The following is a 21,811-nucleotide window of genomic DNA, read 5'->3' as shown; positions in this document are numbered from 1 at the left end:
ATACGTAGTGTGGGTGATTCGGTACTGATTCGGTATCACTCCGTTGAGGATTCGTGGTCGTATCTTAATGCGCGGGAGGTGAAGTGACTGGACAAGAGGCTCGTTTACCGTAGTATAGTAACGGTAACTATTATTAACTAGAGCTTATATAAATTGAATTCTGTTTACTTTAGCGTCGACTAAGAATAGTAGTGTCTCTCGTTTTAGTAGCTTTTTGACCCCCTTTTACTCCTATTCGCGGCTAAGGACAGGAGCTACTCTTTTCCCGAATCTTCCTCTGTGGCCGTATCGTCGTTATCTGTGGGCGTCACTTCGCTATCGCTTGCCGGTCTCGCCTTATTTATGCGGGTGCTATACTTCTTCCCCTTCTGTCCTAAATCGGTTATAATTCGTAGATAATTCGGTCGCTAGGCGGGTAGGAGTATACACTCAGTAATATAATGGCCCGCTCTACTATATCGTAGGTACTTCCCTTTAGCTTACCGTCTGTCTAACTCGTCGGGACTTGCCTACTGGGCTCGTCTAGGGGTATCATTACTTAGTCATTAGGTTTTCGTGCGTGGTTCAGCGCGGTTTACTGTGAGTGTTAAAGTCTAATCTATGTTATCGCTCGCTCTCGGTGAGCGTGGACGACCCGTTCGCTCGGCTTTATTAATATTAAGGGTATCTATATCCGTGTTAATTTCGTGGAGTCTAGAGATTAGTTTAGAAAAGGTAGCGGGAATATCACGATTCATAAGTGAATTAGTTATTATTTTATTAAGTGCCCCGAGGAGGATCTGCCTCTTAGCTTCGTTATGCTAGTCTAGGGCGTCTGCGTCCGTAAACTCCTTCTCTAGTCGTAGTAGGAACTTCGAAAAGGTTATTCTATCGGGTTATCAGATCTGGTGTAACCGTCTCACTGCGCGTGCCTTAATATTTAGGTCTCTATAGATATTCTCGAGGTAGTTTAATAGTGCCTAAGGGTCGCTAGTGTCTCGGCGTAGTTTCACGAACGTTCCGCTATTCTTCTAGGCGAGTTTCTCTAGCCTAGAGAATATATATATGAATTGGTCCTGAGGCGAACTAATAGCTTATCTATTAACGCTTAGTTTGTTCTCGATCGTTATACGCTAGGTTAGCCAGTCGTTCGTGTTATCACCGAATAGGATAGGGTCCGGTAGTCGTGCCTTTAGACGGTAAGGCCTTTCGTTTCGTGGGTGTTCCGCTGTTACTTTAGTGGCGATTTGTGACGGTGTCGCTTATTCTTCCGTGGTTGTCGTCGTGGTAAGTAGGACCTATTAGTCTAGTATTGCTTCGAGGCGCCGGATTCATTCTTCTTGAACGGCGTCTTATTAGTTGCGTCGCTCTCGTTCTTCGTTCTGCATAGCTTGGGTCTGTGCTATTTGCTGTAGCAGCGTCTGTGCCTATAATAGTGGGCTTATCGCTTCCTGGTGCTGCATCCTCGCTAGGGGTACGGCTTCGTGGGGGAAACGGTCGTGTTTCGTCGGTGCTTCGTCGGTTTAACGATAGTGAATCGGAAGCTTTTTGTATGTGAAGGGCTGAAGCGAGACTTAGATTCAATCTGACTAGGCCACGAACTGTGTACAAAAAGCTTAAAGAAGGGATGTTCCCTCCGTGCGTTCGTTCTGTTAACATGCTAGGGTCACGTGGTTTATGTGACCCATACCGGGCATGGGCCCGTGACAATATATATATCTAGAAGTCTATAAAATCTATACTAAAGTTACTATATACTCTCTATATCTTCTTTCCTATCTATTATATAATATATTATACATTAATCTTAGTATAATAGCTATACCTAAGGTACCTACCTAAAATTTAGAAAAATATAGAATTATTATTAATTAACCTTCTCAAATAAAGGAGAGGGCTTTAGGGTTCTATTTAGCTTATATAAGTCCCTAGTATAAGGATAACTAAGTTTTATCTGACTAGCTAAAGCGTACCCTATTAAAAAAAAAGTCCGATTTTTAAATCCCTAAAAGTACCTCTTTCCTTAGTTATACGAGCTTAAAATTAAAACTAGGTATAAAGTAGTCGCTAGTTTAGAACTTTTGAAATTCTTAGTATTATCCGACCGATATTTTTAACTAGGATACACTTAAGAAATCCAACTGGTATATACTCACTAGCGCCATTTTCTCCCATAGTAAAGCCAAAACCCTAACTGGTATGCAATGCATACCACTACCCCCCATGGGGTAGCACCCACCCAGACGGCTTCAGTACCCAAGGAAGGAACCAGCAGACGGCAAATCAAATGCAGTATATGCAGAGATCCTGGCCATAGGGTCAATAAATGTCTAGACAGGGTTTAAATTGAATATAAAGGCGTTGTGGTCAATTAAAGGCTTCATGGATAGAGAATCAAATAGTTGGGGTGGCGACCCGCTTGGGATTGCGACCCGCTTGGGAAATATGTTAATATGATAGTAGCTAGAGAAACTATTATTTAAAATAGGGACTGTCAACAATTAGTAAGGAAAATCACCTTCTTCATTCTTCTCCGTGATCCCGTTTTCCCGTTGTAGTTGGTCTTGCTTATCCAGATAGGGTAGCAAGAGCTTGTCCCAGTGAGACTTGCCCTTGTAAAAAGATACTGTCTCATCCCAGCTCCGAATTGCCTCTGCCAAACGCCCGGGGACGTGGGGCTCCTGAGCCAATTTCGTCACTGGCTCGAAATAAGTGCGAATCGTGAATACTATTGCTTTGGAGCGGGGTAACCGACGCAAGGTTTGTCGCTCTGAGCGAAAGTGGATCTCTTCGACGGAGAGACCTTTACTATTTGCCGTAGCCCAGGCTATTTGTTCCATTTTCATTAGTAAACATGTCCTGCGATTCCAGAGATGTGAAAAAACGCACAGGCAACTTCGGATCCTGTCTGTTCGCCCATACGATGGGACCAGTGTAGTCCATCATCGAGTTGAATGAAGAACTATCACTGTTAGACCGGCGTGTGTTAAATGGCGAGGGGAGTATAAAAATACATTATTTCTTTCAACAGGCTTGTCGGGCGTCAACTTTTGGAAGAACTTATTCATTGCTTTTTGTAGTTTCGCCGCATAGTGGGGAACGCCGGCTTCGAAGTGAAGAGTATCGAGCGACATGCGGAACTTTTCTTTGAGGCGCCAAAACCCCGGGAGGCACACTGCAGCCGCATCAAGGTGATATTCCCCATCTAATATCTATTAGAACGAAAGCTGGCCTAAGAACCAGAGTAGAAATCATCATCTTACCGTCGTTCTTTACCATAATGACCAGATCATCCTGAACAAGAAGAGCCGATGTTGCAAGTGCCTCATCGGGGGTTGCTTAAGATGGCCAAAGTCAGCCCTGTTTAATACCAAAAAGCAGGAGTTGACCTTACCGGCAGGAAATGCAAACTCCTCGCCTGTGAGACTGTTGTGCACCTTCCCTCCTTCCAACCGATAGATATTAGGATACCGATGGACTAAGTACCGTACCAATTCCTCATTGAGCTCGAAGCAGGCATCTCTAGTGAGCGCGTTGTCGACGTATTTGACATGCTCCTTGAAATCTTTCTTGAGCTCAGAGGCTTTCATATCATGGTAACGGAGAAAGTAGGAGTCCATTTCAATCCAGTTATTCCAGTTCAGTTTGCGAATTCCCATGGTGATATAATTCGGGCCATGGCGGAATGGGCGATACAGTCTTGGTGATGTAGAATCGGGATCAGCGGATTGAGAATTGGGAAGGGGTGTGACGAATGGCTCTTCTGCTTTCTCTTTCATTTGCTGGGGCCGTGACTTCTGTTGTATAGGCCACCTGGTAAATAGCCATGTGAGAATCGAAACTAACAGGCCCAGGAAAGGCAGGGGACTGGTTGGCAAGCGAAGATCCGCGGCAGTGATCATTGTGCCGACTTTTCAAAGATAATTGTTAGATGGATGTTTACATTGGCAGGGGACCTTGAGCTACAATGAAGTAGACAGGGCAGCAGAAGTGCTCTTTAAGTAAAGTATCATGCATGTCGTAAGCCGCATATGATCGCTGCTCCAGATGTCGGACACGCGACTAAGTCCTTTTAGGAAACTCTTTGGGCCACGACACGCCACTAGCCCTGCTGGGAAACTTCCAAGCCCGTTTGTGTACGGAATTCGTTATCTCGGGGACCTCTCGGAAATACCCCGACAGGATTCTTGGGGTTCGCCAAACCCCCGCTTCTGCGGTACTTGCGACCGGGCTGTTATTCAATCCCTCATATTGGATATGCATCGTGCCATTTTCCAAATCTTGGCCATTTCGCATTCGCATTTTCTTCGCCCTCCATGGGCCTTCCAAAAACGGGCAACCACGGGAGAGCTGCTGCGATAGTCTTACAGTTGTCCTATCAACTGAACCATCTTACCCCCGTCGCTGTAACCTTTTGCGTCTTCTTCACCCCTCCAATCTAAGAGTTCACGAACCCACAGGAAACATGACTGCAAAAAGACAAAGAACAATCCAAGGGTCCTGTTGGCCCTGTAAGCAACGACGCGTGAAATGTGACCTAGCTCGCCCCCAGTGCCGCCGTTGCAACGTGTCGGGTGCCCAATGCAGCTTCGACAAGATACTCGTGCGTTGGAACTCACGTCCAACTAAAGCCGCACCCGTCGCATATCAAGCCTCAAGCACATCGCCCAAATCCACCTTGTTCAGACAGATCCAGGACAGTCGCCTAGAAGCCAGTGAACTCAAAGCTCTTGACTATTTCCAAGCCGCCTTGTGGCCCTTGCTATCCACTGCTACACAGCATTGTCCGCCACCGATATCTCTTGCCCTAGAATCCGAGCCAGTATTGCTAGCTATGTGTGAACTAGCAGAGGCTCACCGATTGCTCCAGCGAGAAGTTAGCCTGACACATTTGCAGGCTATAAGCAACAAGAGATTGATTTGTTTATCCTCTGTCCGAAAGCAACTCCGAGAAAGTGTCTCAAATAACGAGTCTCTTTCTCAACTGCTTGTCGCCGTCCTGTTGCTCTATTTCCTGGATGGTTTCATCGATTGCGCGGAGCAATCCGCTTCCACAATAAGCCACCAGGCTGGTGTGCGAGCCATTGTCGAAAAGCTTGGTGGATTCAACATGCTTATAGATGAGGGCCAAAAAGATACTCCGCACATGCTTCTATCTGAATTTGCCTCCACCGATCTCACTCGCGCTATACTTGATGACAGGGTCCCCTCTTTTCCCGCCCGAATCTGGCGTAACATCGAAAGGGGCACAGTTTGGTGGGAGAAGCAGACATACGGGGTAACACTGGCGGTAGTATTTCGCACCATGACACAAATAGCCTTCTACCGACAGTCGGTTCAAGCCGGAGACGAGGAACTATCCATCGAAAAGGTCCGTGACTTCGAAAGGTGTCTCCAGCCTAGCTTTTCGGTGCTGAGGCTCGATCATTTCAACTGTCCGGAAGAGGAGACCCTTTCTAAATTCGAAATGGAGCGTCTCAATCAAACGATCGCATTTACCCGGGCCTTCCAGCACAGTGCTCTGATTTACCTCTACCGGACTATTTGTGGGTTTTCGCCGAGGCATCATCTTGTCCAGCAGCATGTGAACTTTTGTATGGGATGTATTAAGGCTATCAGTAGCAGTTCTAAGGCCCATAACTGTATTGTGTTTCCCGTTTACGTTGTCGGTGCCCATTCATTCACGCCAGGCCACCAGCAGGATATTCTCGACACACTGGATTCTATATATCTAAGACTGCGCTTCAATTCATTGTTGAGTATTCGTGCGGCCTTAGAGGACTTATGGTCTTCTCGAAGGCAGGAAGGTGATTGGAGAGATATGTTTACTTGTCTGGGAAACCATATTCTGGTATTATAATTCAATAATTCTTATTTTTTTTTTCTGTAAATCTTTATATGAAGTATTATGAATTGATCACCACCAATAGGTGTTCACATGTAACTCGAAGTTAAGATTGTTCTATTTCTTCCTTCGGCCCTTTGAAATCTGGAAGCGGGTTTGTTAGTTGGTTAAGAAAAGCTCGGACGCTGAGAGACTTCTTACATTTCCGACCGTGAAGTAAATACCATCCCATACTTAGACCGACACATCCAACAAAGACGACTGATGCGTATGTCATGGACGCACTGGTCACTGGAAGCGTGACTGGCATACTGAATAGGACCAATTGGAAGACAATCCAAAATAACCCCAGAACATTTGCTGCTCCTCCAATGGCATTGCTTAGCTTCCAGCGAGACTTAGCCACTTCTTTCCGACCGTCAACAAAAAGACTGATCGCAATAGGAATCGCGTATGCAACACCCAATGCAATCACGCCGACTGACGCGAAGGCCGTAAAAGCACTGCTACTTCCGAGATAAATGAGTCCCAATAGCATCTCGATAGCTGTAACCAGACAGAGCGCTGATAGTGGACTACCCCTGACGGTGGATGACCACATATGGGACATTGGAATGGCATCGTCTCGAGAAAACGCCCAAGTGCATCTGCCTGCTGTCGTAGTAATGCTAATAGAGCAGAACATAGCAACAAGCAGCACGAGTATCATCAAAACGACCGATGCTGCTGGTGATCCTGTCACAACGTGAATGACATATGGCAGCGCTTGCCCATAGGGCGCAGTAATGATATCTGCCAGAGGCGGCATAGTGAAACAGATTGGTAAGGTAAACACCAGCGCTGCTGCACCACCAATAACGGGCACCAAGCTGATTGCTGTAGGGATTTGTATTTCAGGATCTGTGCATTCTTCTGCCATGGACGTGACCATTCCAAGGGCAGAAAAAGCGTAGGCCGGTGGAAGTAGTCCGATGAAAAATGTGAAATGCTGTTCCCATCCGGAGTAAGAAGGATCATAGCCAGCAAGTCCCGTATGGGTATCGTGTCGACCGTCTTTGGCAAGAACGGCCATGGTGATAGCAAAGGCAATGCAAGTGATAACTGAAAACGCCGCTGACAAGGTGTCAATGAGGGGAAGTAAATGGTCACCGAAGAAGCATATTATGAAGGTGATAAGACAGATTGCGTAGAAGAGGAGCAGAAGCTGCCATGATGTGGCCGTCCAGTCGGGATAGAAAATTGACACTGTCGCAGCGATGAGTGACGCGATGCCAAAATTGACCGAAAGAGAAATAGTCCAGTTGCCAATGAGCCAGATCCAGCCAGTAACGAAAGATACTAGCCGTCGGCTTCCAGTAGATTTGAGAAGTTTGAACGACCAATGATAGACACCCGAAGAGGTGGGATATCTTGATGCGAGTTCTGAAAGAGAAACAGCGACACAGGAATCCAATGCCAGTACAACGAGCACCCCGACAAACAGTGATAGTTGACCACCGCCATAAACGGCATTCATCAAGGAACTGCCGATGCCATAGGGGATAGATGCGATTGAAAGTGACATAAACAGCATAGTCGACAACTTCCGCGTGCGATGCAGCTGAGGCGTATAGCCCAGCCGATAGAGTTGTTCATCCTGGTAAGTACCTAGCTGAGCGTTCTCGACTGCATCCAGTGAGCCGAAGCTAGATTTTGATTTCTCCATGGCTTGCCTTGAAAAGGAATGTGCTGAAGTTCCGATCATTCCGTTTATTGTCTTTGTCGGAACGTAGGTCTTGCTTTATACACCCCATCTACTGCGCATGATCTACAAAGAAGCTTTGTTCTAGTCCAGCAAGGGAAAGCATTTGGGCCATTCATCGGTAACCGGTCTAGCGCCTCGCCAAGCAGATAAGCTAAGACTCTCGAAGGATAAAGATCGCACTATCAGGTATTTCGGTTGAGGCAGTCGCGTGCTCCCGTAAATTCTGTTGCTCTTAGCAAAATTGCGGGGTAAATGCGTCTAGTGACTAACAAATGTTGCTGCGGGAGAGTGTGTACTGATTGAGTCTTAAGAACGCTTTGAACATGGCCCAAAAACCTTCCTCATTGAGCCTAGCTCGGGGATTTCCCGGTCCACGTACCCCGCATGTCTCAATTCCTTACCAACTATCGGAAATACGGCTTATCGGTCCTTTGAACTCGGCATTTATCTATAAACCATTGAGGCTTTCTAAGCGATAGGCGGGTTGCGATTGTCATTGATCTCACATGTATCAATGCGAGTAGTATCTTGATTCGATCTTCTTAGGCGCATGTAGTACGCAGTTCGGGAATACTCCTACAAGGAACTTTCACATAAATTTATGGCATTATTTGCACTTTGAAGACCAACAAAATATGAAGAGCGCTGAGAGATATTTGATGAATAAGTTTTCGATTTGATAAGATTATTGAAACGACAGGACACAGCGGGCTCAAGGATGCTTCAGCAATGACCACTCCTAGTATGGGCAATGGGCCTCCACCTCGATCTCCACCACCATCCCTTCAATCCCGAGTTTTCTGATTTCCACACAAGTCCAAATGGGCCGATGATTCGGCAGAAGTTTTTTGAAATTGCTGGTGACTATTTCAAACGTCTCTTCCATATTGATATGGTAGCTGCGCACCGCGTACACATTCTCCCAAGACAGGCGGGTGTCGACATTTCTCAGGGCTTTTTCGACATTCGCAAACGCGACGGCGACTTGTTTCTCCACATCTAAAGTGATACTGCCATTCTCATCCCAGCCGCCTTGGCCAGAAGTTTTGACAGTGTTTCCGATGCGGGTGGCTTGCGAGTAGTGGAAAGATTCTGAGTTGGTCTCAGTTCCGGGATAGTTGAAGAAGTGCATCTTTGCTTAAACAAACAAAAGAGATGTGGTACTCAAGAGAATAAGAAACAGGATAATTGATTGGTGACACATGTCGGCCAAAGTAGCTATTTATATAGTAGCCCATGGACTTTCCTGAGCTCGTCTTCCAATTTCCAAATGGCCAGAAGACATGCCTAGTATGGACATGGTCCTGGCTGTTGCCCTTCTAGTTGCCTAAAATATTCAAAAGCTGCCCAAGTCTTCTCGCTTCCGACTACTGAATAGGGAACCGCACGCCCAGATATCGAAGATTAAATTAGCCGCTGGAGATATTTGGGGTTTGAATTGTTTAAAGCAGCATCCGTTTTAGCGAGTTGGGCGAAGCTAACCTCAATAGGAAAGATTTTGGGCCAGCTAAACCTTGGCAGATACGTTCCCATATTACTCCGCAGACAATTTAGCCTGTGCATGCTTGTCCATCAATTTCAAGACATTTCAATTTGGCCTTTCCCAGCGCGGTAAAAAGATAGGCCAATATCCGTAGACCTGCCTTCATACCACTTCCTTTACAACAACCCTTCGTGGGGCAACCAAACTAAGTTCTCAGATAAAAAAAATATAAATATGGCATCTCACAATAGCATTACGCAAAACAAATCCTCTCACTACAATATTTTCGTCATGGCTCGGCCTATCGCGTTGACTGCCCCCAATAACACAACCTATCTGCAGCCTACTGGTAAGAAAACACTGCCGAGGAATTGGATGTCGCTGCCCATGGCTGATCACTTAATACAGGACTGTTTATCAACAATGAATTCGTTCCATCTTTGTCCGGCCAAACGCTTTCGACTATTAACCCCTTCGATGAGTCGGTGATCGCAAGCGTCTCTTCTGCAGGGCCAGATGATATCGACCTTGCCGTTGCCGCTGCTCAGCAAGCATTCAAGTCAAGCGAATGGAAATCTGTCACAGGTTACGATCGAGGGGTACTTCTGACCCGGTTGGCGGAGCTATGCGATCGTGACAAGCATATCCTTGCGACCATTGACGCATGGGACAATGGTAAGCCGTATGAGCAGGCTCTGAACGAAGATCTTGCCGAGGTGGTCTCCGTCTTCCGTTACTATGGTGGCTGGGCCGATAAGATTCATGGTCAAACTATCCCGACTAGCGATGCCAAGCTGGCCTATACCAGGCATGAACCTATTGGAGTGTGTGGTCAGATTATTCCATGGAACTACCCTGCAATGGTGAGTTATTTACCTCAGTCTTTGCCGGAGCTTGAACTAGAAAGATGTTAATTAAGCTCAGATGGCAGCGTGGAAATTGGGGCCTGCACTTGCTTGCGGGAATACGGTTGTCATCAAAGCGGCCGAACAGACGCCACTTTCAATTTTGTATCTTGCAACTTTGATTCGCGAGGCTGGCTTTCCGGCTGGTGTTGTCAATGTTGTCAATGGTCCTGGTGCAACCGCCGGAGCATTCATCGCGTCGCACCCAGGCATTGACAAGATTGCGTTCACTGGGAGTACAATCACTGGAAAGGCAATCATGAAGGCTGCTGCTTCGAATCTGAAGTCAATCACGCTGGAGACGGGTGGTAAGAGCCCTTTGGTTGTTTTCGAAGACGCCAATCTGGATCAAGCAGTTAAGTGGTCGCATGTTGGGATCATGAGCAATATGGGTCAGATCTGCACATCTACATCGCGCATCTATGTCCACGACAGTGTTTACGAGAATTTTGTGGAGAGATTCAAACAATACACAATTGAAACCTCTGTTGTTGGGAGCCAATTTGATCCCAAGGTGAACCACGGACCTCAAGTGTCAGCGGCACAACGCGATCGGATTCTGCGTTATCTTGAGGCCGCGAAGAAAGAAGGCGCCAAACTCGTTCTTGGTGATAATCAGCCGCCAAACAATGCAAAAGGATATTTTGCCAACCCCATTATCTTCAAAGACACCGACCGCAATATGACCCCGGTCCGCGAAGAGGTCTTCGGACCTTTTGTCGTAATTCAGTCTTTCAGCAGTCAGAAAGATGCTATTGACAAGGCTAATGACACGGAATACGGATTGGGCGCCGCCATTTTCACAGAGAACATCACCCGGGCCCACACAGTCGCAGCCGCGATTGAGGCTGGCATGGTTTGGGTATGTACTTTCCAGTGTCATTATACGAATGCAAGCAATCCTGACAATCAACAGATCAATAGTTCTCAAGACTCTCACTTTGCCATTCCATTCGGCGGCTATAAACAAAGCGGCATTGGACGAGAGTTGGGCGAGTATGCCCTTTCAGCGTATACCCAAGTCAAGGCGGTGCATGGTCAGCTTATTTTTCTTTTCATAATATTATTTGACAAGATTACTAATATCAATACAGTCAACCTCGGAACCTGGCTCTAGATACAGGAGTATGGGCACTAACGCACTCTTGATTTGGATTCCGGTTTGGGGCCCATCCAGTAGTAAAACAATCTACCATTATACAAGCAATATGCGTGAAATAATGAATGACATGAAAGAGGATCACGGCAAGTCGTGTCCCTTTAACAAAGAACGGGCGTAACCAATGGACCGTTGGCCCTAAACCGGAGATGAGCGCCAGAGCTTGATTGGGTAATCGGAGATAACGGCCAGCCACTTTAAATTATGGAAAAACGGGTGTGGTGCTGTTAATAGATTCAAAAGTTAGGAGAGAAGTAAAATAGTGATTAGACTGTGGGGGTGGGGTATAAATAAATTCGAAATGTGCCAATTTATCTTCAAATCTCACATTTGTCGTATCCCAGTCACTGCTAGCCTCCTTCAAACTCGACGCCAGTTCCCCGACCACTCTGTCGAGCACCATTATTTTTCTACGACCCAACAACTCAGACTGTATTGTCTCTTTGCTCCTAGGCCTTACTATATTATATTAGGGTACTCACTATCTAACTACCTTTTTAAAACAAAACTAGATAGAGTAATAACTTATACTCTACCCTCTTCTAGACTAATAAAGAAATAGAGGTTGACCTCTAAACTAAACTATATAGGTTTTAGGGCATACTTTGAGGGCCTTACTAAACTCTGCGAAAATGTGAGTTTCACTTTCAATGATACCAAAAGAGGCTCACAGAAAAATAACCTATTGCACTACTGTCAATATCGGCAGGAGGTAGAGGCACTTGTTCGACGTGGGTTCCAGGGCTTTAATCAACCATATAGTCAAGATGAGCTTACAATATTCTCTATTGTACGCCACCCTCGAGCGGACTTGATCCGTTTTTGCCTTGACAATAGAACTGAACGAAAATATATCAACAACAAGGGGCTCACTGTTTTGATCCAGCTCCTTGCTTAATTAGGGGATTTCGATTTCTCAATTTAGGACATTTCGATTCAGTCAAGCTATGCCTGACCGGAGACATTAACATCTTTATTCCTGATAGTTGTAGGTGTGCTTGTTCTCCAGGTGGCTACAATGCGTCTTCTGTGTTTAATATTGGGTTTGAATCAAACCGGTTTTCTGAGGCTCCTCAACTGGTGTAATCCTTTGAGTGGCTTTCCCTCGTGGATGTATTTCGAGGTTACCAGACCTCCAAAAGGGTACTACTATGTTTTCTTCAGAGGACGCAATTTGCCCTGCTGGATAGCAAATATGTCTGTTGTCATGGGGGCGTGGGGACAACTCTGATGCCCTCTCTTTATTTTAAGTAATTAGATAAAGATGTTGATAATGTATTAGATGATGAAAGTGAGTTCATTGAGATCCTAAAGAAAGAGAAGCGACTTTGGACTTCAAGCAGCTTGGAGGCTCTCTTGTCTCAATGCGTGATTTATCTGAGAGTGTGTTACCGACCAGGACAAAGAAGAATTCGTGTATTATTAATAGAAGCAACTAAACTAAAGAGAAGATGTGGGAGATCCAGTGGGAGATCCAATAAGAGATCAAGTCTTTTATCCTTCGATGAATAAAAGGATATTTCCTTAATAGGAAACCTCAGGGTATGATATGATGATTGAAGAAGAATTATATTTTTCTTGTAGGGAATTGCGGACATATTTATATCCAATCAACAATATTCTAGGCCTATATTAGACTTGCATTGTTTTAAGTCTAGGCCTGTCTTGCTTTGAAATCAATTATAGTCTAGGCATCATTTTTAGTCTAGACCTATTGTCAAGGCATCATTAATTGTCTAGACCTATTGTCAAGGCATCATTAATAGTCTAGACCTATGTCAAGGTATCATCAATAGTCTAGACCTATATCAAGGCATCATTCATAGTCTATCCATAGAACACCTTTTAATAGACCTATTATAATTAGGTGGCTTTTCGTATTTACCTGACCAATTATAAAGATCATAGTCTTCTTGGATGACTAAAGGTAATGCTGACAGTCCTTGAATATGCTGACAGAAGAAGAAGAGAGAAAAAGAGAAATGAGTAACTACAAAACAAAACCACTTCTATCCTAAATTAAGTCAGCCTAATAGCTCTTTCCAGGTAATATTCTACCTTAGTCCCTAAGGTAATTATATATTATATAGTCCCCCTTTTAAAAGAGTCTCGCCCTAAGGCTCTAATTTTCTATTATCTAAATAATTCTTTATAAAATAATTATTTAGTATAATATCTAACTATATTAATAACTATATAGATAGTCTTAATAATACTAAATAATACTTATAAAAAGCTATTAGCTTATACGAAATATTCTTAAAATTACTTATAAGATATTAGTTATTATCCTTAATTTTAATCTATTTAGCCTTATATTAAAGTTTCTAATAATATAATTAAATATCTATAATTTTATTAACTTCCTATTCTTATTAATTATTAACTTCTATTAATAAAGCTAAGTCTATAATGTAATTTATAAGTAAATTAGATTTTATAATATAGCGAAGCTTATCTAGAGAAAAGACTAGATTAACCTTAATAAAGGGTAATAAGTTAAGTTAGTAGCTATAATCTTTTTTTAAAAGAATCTTATAAGGGTTACTAAACTAATTAGAGAGTTTCTTACTTAGCTAATTAAGTTTTTAATTTCTAATAATAATAAAGACTATATTATTAATATTAAAATTAATTCCCTAGCGATATTTTTGCCTAAGCGCGCTAACGCTCCTAAGCTTATTTAATCTCCTTTACGTATTTTTTTAGATCTCTTAGCGTTACTAAATATAGTCTTAAATACCTTATATTAACTAAAGTAATATAGATAATTTTATAAATATTTCCTAATTAAAAGATATCTATAATTTATATCTTTACTTAATAAAAAAGGGAGATCTCTTAGTAAAATCTTATTATAGAGCTATAGTAGCGAAATCTATTATTAGAAGCTAATTAGATTAGTTATCTTAGTATTAATTTCCTAATATGTAGAGTTACTATATTATATATTAGTTTATAATCTCGCTTTAGCTATTTATCTATAAATAATATATGATTAGGGGTTATATTTAATTTTTAGGATTTAGTAAACTTTTATTTAGAATTCTGACATAAACTAACCTCCTTAGTCTAATATAATTAAGTTTAGTAAGCTAAAGTAATATATAATACTAAAGATAAATAACTAAGCTATCTCTAACACTTTAATAGTCTTATAATATAAAAGTAAGACTAATCGCTTATTTAATTAATTAATTACTATAAATACTATATTAGAGCCTTATTTATTCTTAGGAAATAATTAGAAATCTATTATAATATATTATTATAGATAGTCTAATAAAGGAAGAGATTATAATAGGCTTAGTGGCCGGTCTCTTTATATCTTTATACACTTATAGACTAAATAATTATTTATATAATATTTTATATTAATAAATTATCTAGGCTATAAATACTATATAGATAATAGAGTTTTTATCTTATTTTATCTAGGATATACTATTAAGGGTTACTAATAGATCTTATTAAGTAACTAGATATATAAGTCCCTATTATTTAGTACTATTAGTTAATCTATATTTAATAGTAGTCTATCTTATAATTTCTAAGGTCTATCCTAATTAGTTCTTATTAATTCTTAAAACTCCTTAAGACTCTTATATTATTAGTTTATAAGGGTTACTTAGATAATAATATTAGAGTTATCGGTAGCTATTAGAATATATTAAGAGATATTAATTTAGATAAAGTTAGAGTTAGCGCGGTTCTTAGGGTATATATTATACTTAAGATATAACTAAGAGAGAAGAACCTACTTTTATCTACCCCCCTAAATTAGAATTCTTTTAGGAGAGGGTATTCATAATAATATTTTACTTCCTTATGAAATAATAGATTAAGAAATAAAACTAAGATAAGAACTTACCTTAGCGAGCATAATAGGAGTTTAATTTCTTTATACTTATAAAATATTATAAGGCTTAATAATCAAAGAAAATACTAAATTAATCCTCTTACTAAAGGCCTTTAAGCTCAGCCCTCTACTCCTTAAGTATAAGGATAATTATAAGTATCTTGTAATTATATATATTATATTATTATTAGGCTTAATTAAGCTTCTTAAATAAAAGCTTACTAAGTACTAATAACTATTGTGATAACCGGGCCTTCTTGTTGGGGGGACACGGTCACGTTACCTAACTTTTTCTGCCGTACAGACCTATATTAGTCCACACGGCTACTATATATCTACTCCTTCGTATATTTACTAAATAGAATACACTTTTCTACCTCTAAAATATTATTTAATAATATATCCTACTTAGCTAAAACCTTTTATAGTTAGCTAGGTACAAAAATATTACTATTAGATATATCTCTATTCCTATAAACCATCCCTTCTTAAGCACTAATTAAGATCGCTTATATATAATACTAGAAGGAATCCGAAGTTCTCTCTAATTATTTTAGTTATTATCTATAAGAATATAAAAGTATACGCCTATAAAATAGCGATATAAGGAAGTTACGTACTAAAAGGATTAATACCGAAATAACCTACTAAGACTATAAGATAGTAAAGATTAGTTAGAGAAAACTTAAATTTAATACCTATTGTATCTATATATATCAATAGAGGTAAAAAAATATATTTTTCCTAGCTCTAAAAGAAAAATCTATCTTAAAAGAGGAAGTAAAACCTAAGGAAAATTAATATTCTTAATAAAAAATACCTTCGAATATTAATATTCTTAACTGTTCGTAACCGATTCAACACTAAGTTCCTAGTCCCATATCCTGATCGTGAAATCGTTGGAATCGGAGTAAACGAGGACATTTGGGATGAAAAGCAATACATTGATAGTATCGGATACGGTCCGCGCTAGTATGAGTTATGCACGATTGATGGGGACAACAACCTTCGTGAAGTACCTACGTCCTCTCCTGGGTTGAAATACAAAGGAGACGCGAAATGAATGGACGCCTTAGAGTTCAGGCAAGAGCAGTGGGCCGTCCGCTCTGTGGGCGTGTCTCGTCAGGCAACAAAGAAATGAAAATGATCCATCCAGATCGGTACAAGTCGTAACTTACTCCTAACAGACTTGCCTCTTCTCCCTTTCAAACAGCAATGGGATTTTGTACAGAGAGACTCAAATATCGAAAGCCATGGAAAACGATGCAACCCATGATCAACCAGCAACCCCACCTTCCGGCCGAATAGGACCCCAGATATACATAGAGGCTGCCCCCTCACTCTTCATCCGCCCCGTGGGATTGTCCATGTTCACTACATCACCATCCGCATAGTGCTCAATGGTAAAACCGCTGGGATCCTTCCAGTAGTCAAAAATCTGCGACCCCAGGATATGTCGCCCCACGCCCCAGACCAGACTGTATCCCTTGCTGAGCAGGTGTTCGTGACCCAGGAGTTGGGTGTCAAAGTCCTCTACTTCGAAGGAACAGTGGTGAATCTGATAAGGTTTCGAATATGAAGCGGGCACGCGTGAGAGGAAGAGGGTGTGATGGTCTGTGTAAGTTTGGCCACGATCGAGATGCATGAAAGTCAGTGTATCGACTTCGCCCTGATCCTTTATCTCCTCGTAGAGGATGTCCGATGGGACGAAGTTGAAGTTGCCGGTGAAGAATGCAATGTCCTCGTCGAACATACGGGAGAGGAAACCGTAGTGCCCGAGTTTATGGATCATGGCTGGGCCCAGTTTGAAGCGTTGAAATTCCCTTGTTTCTATGTCAGACTTGTTGTTCGTGTGGAGGGGGTGATGTCTCATACCTTTCCGCGCCTTGACAAGCGTCGTATTATAGGGTCCCTTTTGGACTTCTGTGCTGCTGACTGGCGCCTTTGGCACCGAGCGATCCTCTTGTCCCCAAATGACATGGATGATCGAGCCCGACGGGGATGCAATGCTGACCATCTTCCCGCCTCCCGGAGCGGGGTTTTCCTGTACCGCTGATGCCCCGGGTAAGGATGTGCTCTTGATGAAATCTTTCTCAGACTGGGCTATAAATGCAGCACCTCCAAATCCTGCTTCATGGCCATTAACGCCGGCTTGATGGGCTACATAGGTACAAGCGTCCCTTCCCCAACCGCGGTAGTAGATCGCCGATTCAGTGCGACCGGCCTCTTCAAATCCAAAGTCGCGTGCAAAGGCATCGAACTTGTTCAAATCTGCATGACCGAAGTAGACGTGACTAAGGCGTTCCAGCTGGATTTTGCCGGGGGAGTTCGAGACGGGGGGGATCCGACCGGGTGGCATGTTGAATGATATGACCGGTATACAGAGATTGATCAAAGCTACTCTTCCAAAATAAGATCATGAGCCCGCGGTATATAACTTGCGATAGAGATATCGGTATTCCCCACACGAAGTGAAAGGGCGTAGGGTCGGGGAGTCGGCGGAGGCGGAGGATCTACCAAATGAATTGCCCCGCCCGTGGAGGGACCACTTCCTCCGCATTATTCTACTCCTCCCTTTGTGGTAACCCCGCAATTCACGGCAGCTGGAGCCGTTTAAGAGATTAGGTTCGTCGAAATTAAATAAGAATATCCGCACTGCTTTTGTGAGATTCGGTCCAACATCCTGTTCCGAGGGCCGCATGTATGCATCACCGGCAACTAGCACCGGATGATCAATGCACTCTATATAAATTGTGAAGTCATAACCTTCTTTCGCCGTTCCCAGCTTGTCGCATGACTTACTCTAATACCGAGAGAAAAATGGAGTCGGTGACGGTATTGATTGTTGGCGCTGGGCCAAGCGGGCTTGTGCTGGGCGCACTCCTAGGCCGAATGAACATCAAGGTACACGCCCAATAAATCCGGAGGTGAAATACCAATGCTGAGTATACCCTCAAAGGTGGTGATTCTAGAGAAGGAGCAAGAAGTCTGCGAGGACCCTCGTGGCATCGTAGTCAATGGCGATGCGGTCCGAATTTCCTACCAAGTCGGCATTGGCGAGGGACTGACAAACAAGATCGGCCATGGTTTGTAACATACCCCGAGATATGATGTGTCTTGCTCCTAACACAACGATTTATCATACAGATATCGGCGCTCTCAATTTCCACCGAGGAAGTTTTCGTCAGCCACCGTTCATGGTTTTCGATCTCATGACCGATTGGGCTGAGCACGCCGTATCTCAGAACATCACCCAGTTCCAACCAAATTACGAGCGGGAAATTCGGGATCTTCTCAAAACCATTCCCAGCTGCGATCTGCGGACCGGCTGCGAGGTGATTTCTCGAGAGGAAGCGGGCGGTATTATGACCATCACGTACATTACTTCGACAGGAGAGCGCAGGACCATTCAGACGCAATGGCTCGTCGGCGCAGATGGAAAAAGAGGAGTAGTGAGAAAGAAGTTCTTGGAGCCCGAGGGGATCAGGCAGGTTGATGCTGTGTGAGTGCCCACAGGAATCAAACAGGTGAATCTTGTTCTGATGAGAAACTAGGTGGCCGTACGTTGGGACCTGGGTTGCCATTAATTTGCAAGTCGATCTTCCTACGCCCGAAAATCATCCTGATTTCCCGTTGTGGAGGCTGGGATACACGCCAGAACAGGTTCATGAGAAGTTTTGGCCGAAGGGCTTTCAGTAAAGTTTCTTCAATTCTTTCCTCTCAGATGGACAAGCTGACAGTGTGCGCGCAGCTTTTGCAACGACGCTCAACGACCCGCCGTAAGTGGACGGTTCGGGCCAAAAGGGGCCAGATTCTGGAGGTCAGTAGATACCATTACTAAGGTCGAAACTAGGGTGTTGCTAACTCATTAGCAGACATGAGTACTACATCGAACCCAAGGAGGAGTCGGAAGATCCACTTGAAGGCTTCTGGAGGCAATTTGGCCCATGGATGAAAATTCCAGGCGAGTCATTGTCGCCTCAATTGTCGGGTGTCCCGGTCGAGTATCCCGAGAGATTGTATACATGTCTTACGGTGTCGACCTTTCAAGTTAGTCACAACCACATAAGTCCGTTGGAATGCTAGGGGTCGTCGGCTGACAATGATAACGGAAATAGGTTCGCGACAAAAGTTGTTAACCGCTGGTACAGCCGCAGCACCATGCTGATCGGCGATGCTGCCCACGTCTTCCCCCCTTTTGGCGGCCAAGGCATTGCCACTGGCATTCGAGACGCACAGGCCCTTAGCTGGCGTCTAGCCATGATGTCTCGATTACGCGTTTCTCCCCAAGTGCAAACCAAAATCCTTACGGGGTGGAGTCAAGAGCGTCGTCATGCGTGGGAGGTAGCTACTCTTTCCACGAAGCTTAACGGGAGCATTGTGAACCAGACCTCGTTTTGGTCGGGTACGCTCTACCGCATCTGCATGCGCATCCTCTGGTGGATTCCTGGAGGGGCGAGATGGAGGACGAAGCGTGCGTTCCGGGATAAGTTGGTTTACAACAATACGACGTGCCCAGATGGGTTCTTCTTGCAGGGTTCTGGAGGTGGGAGAAAAATTGCTCAGATTTGGGTGAAAAGGGATGATGAGAAAGAGCCCAGGCTGTCCGATGAGGTCTTCCTCCGGGATCTAACACACATGTCGCTTGTGGTGTTGGTGAAGCGTCCGGCCGACTATGGCCCTGATACATTGAACGCGACAGTGAAAGACGTAGGCTTGCCAGAAGAACTCTTTGGCATCAAGGACATCAGTTACTTGAACCTGACGGGGGTGGAAACAGTCAGCGGCGATAAATGCACTGCGATCTATCACCCCTGCCCGGCGGAAGAATTGGATAGACATGGTATCGCCTCCCTGCAGGGCTACAACAAAGATGCGGTCCAGAACCGCCTGCATTCGTCAGCAAAGTACATCTTGCTCCGACCTGACTTTTTCATTCACTCGGTGGCTCATGATTTGCATCAACTCCGGGGGAATCTGAAATCGGTGCAAGCATACTTTTCTGATCTAGGGACGTTAATAGATGCTTGATATAGTTCCAATGGCATTCACGTTATACACATACAGGTCTTAGACTAGAGAGTCACACAGTAAAGAGACATCCACTCGCCCCGGTTGACTTGTAAATGGATTGAATGCCTTGCGAATATGAGAGATTAAGCCGACTAATCTCGCGGCGTCCAATGTGGCCCAGCTCCAAGCCTGGAACTCCTGAAGTGAGTCTGCCAATAGTCAGTTTTCGATAAATTCAACATGCTTCGAAAATTTGATGGTTCTAACAATCGTACCTTGCAGAACGCGAGCAATTGGCCACCAGGGAGTAAAGCTGTTCAATGAAACGCTTAACATCTCGAGCACATCGGTGGGAACATTGGCGCAAGATGGTCCTGACTTTCCCTGACCCGACATCCCGAACATCATTAGCCCGCAATAGGCATGCCATATTGCACAGCTGATGATAGGGTCCGACACCGCAAAGTAATCTGGCGGCCAATGGTTGAAGACACTTGCAATGTCTTTCGCATAGTTAAGGCTGTCACGCCAACTTCGGAAAGAGACCAGAGCAGCGTTGCTCGAGGTTTCAGGAAGCTCTGGGGTCCATTGACCGAAAGGCTCATTCATAATAAGGCGGGCTCTGAAGTTGTTCGTTAGCATCCGTACGACCGTGGTGTGGTAGGTATACACACGTATTCAACATAATAATCGTCTCCAGGCGTAGTCGATGCGTGTGAAATTCCTCGATCGGAGACTTGGCTGGCGCGAAGAATGAACACGGGAAAATGAGCTCCAGCGCAGTGAAGATCTCATGCAAACTGGCGATACGTTTGAGATCTTCTGGGTTCGGCTTCGTATTGAGCCGCTGATGACATTCAGACACAGCCCGTAGCAACGAAACGGCGAACAGGTAGGTATTAAACCCATCACCGGTTTCGTAGATCTGCGGGCCCTGAACAGACAACCAAGACCTGATGGGATCCATCTCGGAGACTTTATTGTTGGTGGCCTTGATCAGGCCAGCAGTGAAATCTGCGATCGTGGTAGAGACCAATGCTGTTCCGATCATCTGGGAGTCGATCCCAAATGGCGTTACGGTAGTGACATTAATGGTGCAGTCGAGCCGCCAGATGGTCCACCAGACAAACCGACGCTCTTCTCTGTCTGCTGGAGATAAGCCTTCAAGAAAATAAGCACAGTCTACTTGATGTAGTTGGGCCATTATCGCTAAGCGCATAGCGTTGCCCACTAGGATCCAGGCTTGTCGGCTTGGAGTCGAGGTGTATTCATATAGCGCCAAGAGACATGCAGTTCGCACGGAATTCAGAGTCACTGGGAGATTTTGTTCCCTGTCCATGTCTTCACGGGATTTTTGATGGGCCAGCTCGGAGAAGTGTTCCCACGGGGCAGGTGTTGGACCGAAGAGGCGGTTGCACTTGTCATCGGGAAGAAAACGACACGCGACAGCGAACATGGTGACAAGAAGAGCTTCTGGTATGCGACCATTCAGGAGATCATCATAGAAGACAGGTCTCCGAAACATGGGGAAGATTGGTTGAATGTGGGCGAAGTAGAGGGATAGGCTGAGGAGTCATTAGCGAAGATAGGGGCACAGATGGAGAGGATGGAAACGAACAGGGTATGTTTGACAGAGAATGACATGCTACTCGGGCCATATGTTACATAGGAGGGATGAGAGGGGTCTAGTATGACAGAGGAGGCGACTTGATTTCCCGTTGAATTGAGGAAACCAAGATCATCCTCCGGTGAGGCACTTTTAGGCGTCGAGCGTGTTGGGGGGGGAGTCATTCAGGTCTGCCAGAGATATAAAAGAGGGATGAT

At 44.1% G+C, this 21,811-nt stretch overlaps 8 protein-coding genes across 8 annotated transcripts; 3 read left to right on the top strand and 5 right to left on the bottom strand.

Annotated features, from left to right (window-relative positions):
• Window positions 1-2,480: 2,480 nt before the first annotated feature.
• N7477_004209 (heme-dependent oxidative N-demethylase family protein) lies at window positions 2,481-3,881 on the bottom strand (the record flags this gene model as incomplete). The annotated part of the gene is made up of 5 exons (XM_056965872.1): window positions 2,481-2,806; window positions 2,869-2,941; window positions 2,994-3,191; window positions 3,256-3,317; window positions 3,374-3,881. 5 exons carry the CDS (start codon window positions 3,879-3,881, stop codon window positions 2,481-2,483), a joined length of 1,167 nt encoding a protein of 388 aa, XP_056825825.1.
• A 563-nt stretch (window positions 3,882-4,444) lies between these two features.
• On the top strand, window positions 4,445-5,839 carry N7477_004208 (Zn(II)2Cys6 transcription factor; the record flags this gene model as incomplete). Its single annotated transcript, XM_056965871.1, has 1 exon — window positions 4,445-5,839. The coding sequence occupies one exon, from the start codon at window positions 4,445-4,447 to the stop codon at window positions 5,837-5,839; it is 1,395 nt and encodes a 464-aa protein (XP_056825824.1).
• A 91-nt stretch (window positions 5,840-5,930) lies between these two features.
• On the bottom strand, window positions 5,931-7,529 carry N7477_004207 (uncharacterized protein; the record flags this gene model as incomplete). The annotated part of the gene is made up of 1 exon (XM_056965870.1): window positions 5,931-7,529. The coding sequence occupies one exon, from the start codon at window positions 7,527-7,529 to the stop codon at window positions 5,931-5,933; it is 1,599 nt and encodes a 532-aa protein (XP_056825823.1).
• Window positions 7,530-8,307: 778 nt separating this feature from the next.
• On the bottom strand, window positions 8,308-8,700 carry N7477_004206 (YjgF/Yer057p/UK114 family; the record flags this gene model as incomplete). The annotated part of the gene is made up of 1 exon (XM_056965869.1): window positions 8,308-8,700. One exon carries the CDS (start codon window positions 8,698-8,700, stop codon window positions 8,308-8,310), a length of 393 nt encoding a protein of 130 aa, XP_056825822.1.
• A 642-nt stretch (window positions 8,701-9,342) lies between these two features.
• On the top strand, window positions 9,343-11,073 carry N7477_004205 (Aldehyde/histidinol dehydrogenase; the record flags this gene model as incomplete). Its single annotated transcript, XM_056965868.1, has 5 exons — window positions 9,343-9,400; window positions 9,460-9,914; window positions 9,976-10,818; window positions 10,873-10,993; window positions 11,051-11,073. The coding sequence occupies 5 exons, from the start codon at window positions 9,343-9,345 to the stop codon at window positions 11,071-11,073; spliced, it is 1,500 nt and encodes a 499-aa protein (XP_056825821.1).
• A 5,177-nt stretch (window positions 11,074-16,250) lies between these two features.
• Window positions 16,251-17,333, bottom strand: N7477_004204 (2,4,5-trihydroxytoluene oxygenase; the record flags this gene model as incomplete). The annotated part of the gene is made up of 1 exon (XM_056965867.1): window positions 16,251-17,333. The coding sequence occupies one exon, from the start codon at window positions 17,331-17,333 to the stop codon at window positions 16,251-16,253; it is 1,083 nt and encodes a 360-aa protein (XP_056825820.1).
• A 579-nt stretch (window positions 17,334-17,912) lies between these two features.
• On the top strand, window positions 17,913-20,005 carry N7477_004203 (putative monooxygenase; the record flags this gene model as incomplete). The annotated part of the gene is made up of 6 exons (XM_056965866.1): window positions 17,913-18,060; window positions 18,122-18,476; window positions 18,529-18,669; window positions 18,715-18,753; window positions 18,850-18,993; window positions 19,093-20,005. 6 exons carry the CDS (start codon window positions 17,913-17,915, stop codon window positions 20,003-20,005), a joined length of 1,740 nt encoding a protein of 579 aa, XP_056825819.1.
• Window positions 20,006-20,044: 39 nt separating this feature from the next.
• On the bottom strand, window positions 20,045-21,778 carry N7477_004202 (fungal specific transcription factor domain-containing protein; the record flags this gene model as incomplete). The annotated part of the gene is made up of 4 exons (XM_056965865.1): window positions 20,045-20,196; window positions 20,263-20,609; window positions 20,662-21,552; window positions 21,606-21,778. 4 exons carry the CDS (start codon window positions 21,776-21,778, stop codon window positions 20,045-20,047), a joined length of 1,563 nt encoding a protein of 520 aa, XP_056825818.1.
• Window positions 21,779-21,811: the final 33 nt, after the last annotated feature.

The sequence above is a fragment of the Penicillium maclennaniae genome (assembly GCF_028827695.1).
Source record: "Penicillium maclennaniae strain IBT 15551 chromosome Unknown utg000003l:1.0-5670915.0:1.0-5674809.0, whole genome shotgun sequence".
NCBI lineage: Eukaryota > Fungi > Ascomycota > Eurotiomycetes > Eurotiales > Aspergillaceae > Penicillium > Penicillium maclennaniae.
The sequence above is the reverse complement of the archived record's forward strand: the minus strand, read 5'-3'. Positions and strand labels throughout refer to the sequence as shown.